The sequence below is a fragment of the Bombus huntii genome, chromosome 9 (genome assembly GCF_024542735.1).
Source record: "Bombus huntii isolate Logan2020A chromosome 9, iyBomHunt1.1, whole genome shotgun sequence".
In the NCBI taxonomy this organism is placed as follows: Eukaryota; Metazoa; Arthropoda; class Insecta; order Hymenoptera; family Apidae; genus Bombus; species Bombus huntii.
Window position 1 is genome coordinate 7,534,689 of NC_066246.1, and position 6,000 is coordinate 7,540,688.

Sequence of the window (6,000 nt, forward strand, 5' to 3'; positions counted from 1 at the left end):
CTTTTTTTGAACACCATGTAAATATCATGAAGTTCTTATAAGTAGGTATGTATCTACAAAAAAGTTGAATCTTAATATGTCAAAACGTGTAGCGCATCTTATCATTATCTTTATGTTAACAAACTATATATGAGCAAATTATAAGACGAAGGAATGAACATATATCAGATCTCAGGAAGAAAATAACAGAAAAGGGATCTTTCATTAAATGTCTTTCGCCTGTTGTCCCATTTTCGAAAAAATCGAATTTGAAAATTCGTAGCGTATGTCAAATTAACTCTAAACTCACATGTTCCAAACTTATGTTCCCCAAAACGAGTGCATAGACGAAAACAAGAATATGAACATATTCACTAACGTCGATTTGATTTGATACCCAAGCTAGTCTAATTTATAGACTTTTTCTATTCCCTGTCAGCAACCACAATTTATGCCACAAATGTCGAACGAAAAAATCGTTTGATAAGTTTTGCTACTTCTCATTCGTAAATCCTGTTACATCTTTTCTTTATTTTGTTGTACTTTTATGTTTCATTTATCATTTATAATAAATAGCTTATTGTGTGCATAAACGTATAATTTTATCTAATTCTAAGATAGTAACATATGATACCTTCCAATTTTGAACAATTAAATGCAATAGAAGTAATTATGTAAAAATGATTACGCAAAAGATTCTCTGCTTTAAGCGAAAATTTAATAAAATTTTAGTGCAAACTAATATCTTGATATCTTTATTTTTCTCAGAAACATTATCAACTTTATTAATTAACATTCCTTTAAAAACGAAATATCTATTGATATTTTATTCGATACACTTGACATTTGTTTCTCCAAGTGTTAAAAATTACTTTTAATGAAGGACAATTCCTTGGTTATATTATACTCGTATCTTTAGATTAAGAAACGTGTAACGCCGGTCGACGACTTTGAACATTAAAATGTAAAAAGTAAAAATTTAATACGTAAAGCATTTTGCGCTTCGACATACGAACTAATACATTAATGTTACATTAGAATTACATATTAGCTCAATTAGAAGTGTAAATATCGGTCTTTTTCTGACAAGAGAACCGTATGATTAGAAACTACATTGACAACTAATGACTGTATGTTACGGCCGCTGCTACAATTTTCAATTTTTGATTGTAGTGTTATCACGACACGTTAATATTAATAACCAATTATATACTTGCTTTTTGATAGTCTATCATAAAAAATGTATAACTGACGGATATATAAGGAGAAAGGCAGGCCTGATCGTCACATCGACAACAGTGTGGAAGATACTAGAACACAGAACTCTTCAAAGAAAAAATGAAAGGTAAGATAGTTTTGGTTTTAGTTCAATTTAGTTCACGTTAAGATTGATTGGACAAGGAGTAAATTTGGATTCGTTACCAAATATCTTTTCCTCGTCGATATTCTTGACCTAATCTTAATGTAATAAGTTACTGCATACGATACTAATTAAAAGTGTTTCATAATTATTTTAGCAATATTTGTGGTTGCACTTACCGCTCTTTTGGTGGCGTTTGCTTCAACTGTTCCACCACCTGAATGTGGAAGCGGACAACACGATATCTTCCTTCCGAATCCAGACGACTGCTCAACCTTTTATCTCTGCGATAGAGGTGAACCATTGTTGATGCAATGCAACGAAGGACTTGAATTTAACCCGAAATTAAGAGTATGTGATTGGCCTAAGCAAACTGTCCGCTGTAAACGTCTCGTTTCAAAGCCATCAAGTCCGGCAGATAGTCCCGCACCATCAGCAGCAACTGTTACTGCTTCCCCTGAAGTGGCACCAGAGGAAGTAACAGTACATGTCCAGAATGACACCGACCTGAAAAATATGCAATCATAATTTCTTCGAATAGTACAGCATGTTAAATATGAAAATTTTTAAACACAATAATGTAAACAATATAATGTAGATTGATAATGTGGCAATTACAGGCAATAAAAAAGCATACTAATTAACCAATATTTCATTAATTCTAATTTGATTAAATTTAATGTGACAATTACATATAGCAATTTGATTACATTACTTATTACGTAATTATAAAAATGTCAATAGAACCGAAAATGGACTGATTATGTTGATATGCAATTTCTATACGGTATAGCAAAAAGACTCATATAGCCAACGCTGTGACTATTTCTTCGATTGGAACGTCTAAGTAACGATAAGAACATGTAAGTTATAGCCGTAGCTATCATCAATAATCGTCAATCAGTTCAAATTTCATAACTATACGACTCGCGGACCTTCTTATGGACCAGTTTCTGGACCTCGTACGCAGTGACAATTTTAGTACGGGCTTGTTATTAGCCGATGTTATAAATGCTCTTCATCATGACAACGCACCACCGCCACACATCGCTCGCTGTTTGCCAGTTTCTTGCACGTTTTAATATTACAATCCTTGATTACTCGCCCTACCTTCCGGATCCCGCTCCGTGCAACAGTTTACTATTCCCCAACGTTAAAAATACCATACAAGGACAGTATTTTAGGCATTAAAAAAGATACAAATAGGAAGCAATGCGGATGCTAAAGTCCACTTGAAACGAGGAACCGCAGCACTGTTTTGCGCAATGGAGAGGATACTTGATTAAGTGCTGGCGGTTAGCACTGTGAAGGTGACTGTTGCGAATTACCAACTAGGTGGCGATCAGTCAGGTTGCAACTGGTTGGTTGATGTCGCGACCCTTGAACACTATGAATGCCTAAGGTGGATGTAGATTAAAGATGTCTATTAAGCTTGTATTTAGTAGTTTATTTGAACTGTTTAGTATACATGAAAGAATATGAACTATACGTAACGGTGTTAAATTTAAGCCAGTACGTGATGAGTCTCGTGCTTGATGGCTGCCGAGCTTACATTCTAACTGTCCGTCTAGGAGATCTGTTTTTGTTAATGTTTCCTGTGAAGCGGGAATCTATTCTATCCAATTCTGTAACAATCGAACTGTCGTCGGTGTCTCTAATGTAGTGCATTTTGTACGTACATGCTCGAGGGTGCGTAGCGTAACGTCCTGGTTTAGTGTTCCGTTGTCATCGGATGTTGAGGTTTAGGACACGGGTTCACTTTAGAGCGGACCCGATGAGCACTTAGGGTGTCACTTAGTCTCTACTCGAAAATGGTATCCCACTGGGAGTAGCCATCCACACGTTATTTAGCAATTAAGTTAGAAAAATTTACCAAATGTCCAGCTGGACAAATTGTGAAGTACAAATTAAATAATAATAAAAAAAAACAGCCACTTGACAATGTCGATTTTGCAAACATTGCAACTTGCGAGGCGAGAACCTCCAACTTTCCAAAAAAAGCAGAAGCGTTGTCCGTGTCATAAACTGAGTATCACCCAAAATCTCGAACAGTGAGAGTACAGATTTTGACGAAGTTTCAAACAAATCATTTTTATTAATTCTTTCCACGAATCTTCTTTCCACACCTCATACTTTTCCAATACTTTTTCAATGCTACTTCTAATACAGTGTACACAATTAGATTAACATGTAGCCACCAATCACATAATTAAATTTGAATAATGTGAATAATCCTTCGATGATTTCCTAAGTAGAGATTTCTTTTATTAGTGAATAAACCACTTAAGTATCCTCTTAAACTATAGTATCGCATGAAGATACTTTCGCCGGAAATGAAATTAAATTATCTGCAACATAAAAAGTAAGCTCCAAACGACATTTCTGTACCGAAAGGTTTCTCGTTGTTCTAATGTCTAGAAACATAGTGCCTTATAAATGTCATCCCCTCTTTTTTTGAAAACCACGTAAATATCATAAAGTTTTTATATGTATGTATGTATCTACACAGAAGTTGAATCTTGATATGTAAAAACGTGTAGCGCATCTACTCGCTAATTGATGTGAATATAAATTTGACTACACAACACGAAAACTTGAATCTATTTCGTTGCATGGGACGAGTTTATTGTCCTTTACAACTGTTTGCTAGTCGTTGTCAGATGGGTCTATTTTGTGCTCAACAACGGTACGCATGGCTTGACACGAACTCCTGTATTTCTCATCATACGTCATATATATATACATATCTTTATGTATAAACTAGAGAATAGTCATTATCTACGTTTCAATTATGCGATGTACATAACAAAATACTATTTATTTTTACTACTTATTATATATAAATTTGTTAATAATATTTTTATTGTAACTACAGTGTATATATGACATTATTAAATTGGACGCAGCACATTAAATGCTGGAGAACGTGTATATAATCGCATATGTTTTAACGGATTAACTGTTTTTATTTAATTTACATCGTTTTATTTAGGTACTTCGGTATGTATTTAATTTGTCATTAATTATAATTGGTCTCTCTAATTATAGATATGAAATGAATGCAACAGCCAGACCAATATAGACTGATAAACGCCTGTGTGTAAATAATTTTACATGTACGCCTTTGATATTTAGTATCGTGGTAATTTATGCAGATTATTGTTATTTTAACAAGTAATATATCAGTCCTTTATTTCATTATTACATAATTACAGTGTTTAGAAAATGCAATAAAATATGCATATATAATATTACAAGATATTCAATTAAAAAGACGATATCACAAGATGTATTTAAAAATGTATAATCTATTTACAACATATTTGACGTTTGCTGCTCCAAGTGTTGAAAATTTTTGTATCTTTAGATTAAGAAAAGCGTAACGGCGATCAACAACTTTGAACATTGAACTGTAAAAGGTAAAAATTTAATACGTACAGCATTTTGCGCTTCGGTATACAAACTAATACATTAATGTTACCTTACAATTACATATTACCTCAATTAGAAGTGTAAATATTATCTAGATATTTCTCTAAACAGAGAACGATATGATTAGAAACGACATTGACAACTAATAGCTGCATGTTACGCTCCAATTTTTGACTATAGTGTTATCACGACACGTTAAGATTAAGAATCAATTATATACTTGTTTTTTCATAGTCTTTCATAAAAAATGTATAACTGACGGATATATAAATCGAAAGACAGGCCTGATCGTCACAACGACAACAGTGTGGAAGATACTAGAACACAGAACTCTGCAAAGAAAAAATGAAAGGCAAGATAGTTTTGGTTTTATTCTAATTTAGTTCGCGTTAAGATTGATTGGACAAAGAGTAAATTTGGACTTGTTACCAAATATCTATTCCTCGCCGATATTTTTCACCTAATCTTAATGTAATAAGTTACTGCATACGATACTAATTAGAAGTGTTCCATAATTATTTTAGCAATATTTGTGGTTACACTTGCCACACTTTTGGTGGCGTTCGTTTCCGCTACTCCACCACCTGAATGTCCCAATGAGGAAGAAGAAGATGTTGCTCTGTTTCCAAATCCAGACGACTGCTCAACCTATTACTCCTGCATTAGAGAGACACCGGTGTTAATGCAATGCAACGAAGGACTTGAATTTAACCCAGAATTAAGAGTATGCGATTGGCCAAAGAAAAATGCAAGCTGCAAACACCGCCCTTCGAGACCACCACATTCAACACATAGTCCCGCAACCAAACCACCAACAACCGGTATCCCGGAAGATAGCACCCGGTTACCAACAGTATCAATCCAGTGACACCAATCTGAATAATATGCAACCATAATTTCTTCGAACAGTACAGCATGTTGAATATGAAAATTTTAAAACACAATAATGTAAAGAATATAATGTAGATTGCTAATGTAGAAATTATAGGCAATAAAAAAGCATAAAAATTAACAAATACAATAATTGTCGTTTGTATAAATTTAATGAGACGATTACATATAGCAATTCGATTACATTGGTTATTACCTAATTGTAAATGTGTCAATAGAACCGAAAATGAACTGATGATATATATATATATATACAAGTTCTGTACGGTGTAGAAAAGACTCATATAGCAAACGCTGCGACTGTTTCTTCAACTGGAACGTCTAAGTAACGATAAGAA

At 33.6% G+C, this 6,000-nt stretch overlaps 1 protein-coding gene across 3 annotated transcripts; it reads left to right on the forward strand.

The window, feature by feature from the left end:
• The first annotated feature begins 1,183 nt into the window (after positions 1-1,183).
• Positions 1,184-5,795, forward strand: LOC126869240 (peritrophin-1-like). Of its 3 annotated transcripts, none has more exons than XM_050625508.1 (2): positions 1,184-1,324; positions 1,497-1,983. In XM_050625508.1, exons 1-2 carry the CDS (start codon positions 1,318-1,320, stop codon positions 1,865-1,867), a joined length of 378 nt encoding a protein of 125 aa, XP_050481465.1. In that variant the 5' UTR covers positions 1,184-1,317; the 3' UTR covers positions 1,868-1,983. The 3 variants fall into 3 exon arrangements, with proteins under 3 accessions (XP_050481465.1, XP_050481467.1, XP_050481466.1); XM_050625510.1 differs by lacking the exon at positions 1,497-1,983 and adding an exon at positions 5,296-5,795 and having other exon boundaries at positions 1,255-1,324; XM_050625509.1 differs by lacking the exons at positions 1,184-1,324; positions 1,497-1,983 and adding exons at positions 5,034-5,123; positions 5,296-5,795.
• The last annotated feature ends 205 nt before the right edge of the window (positions 5,796-6,000 follow it).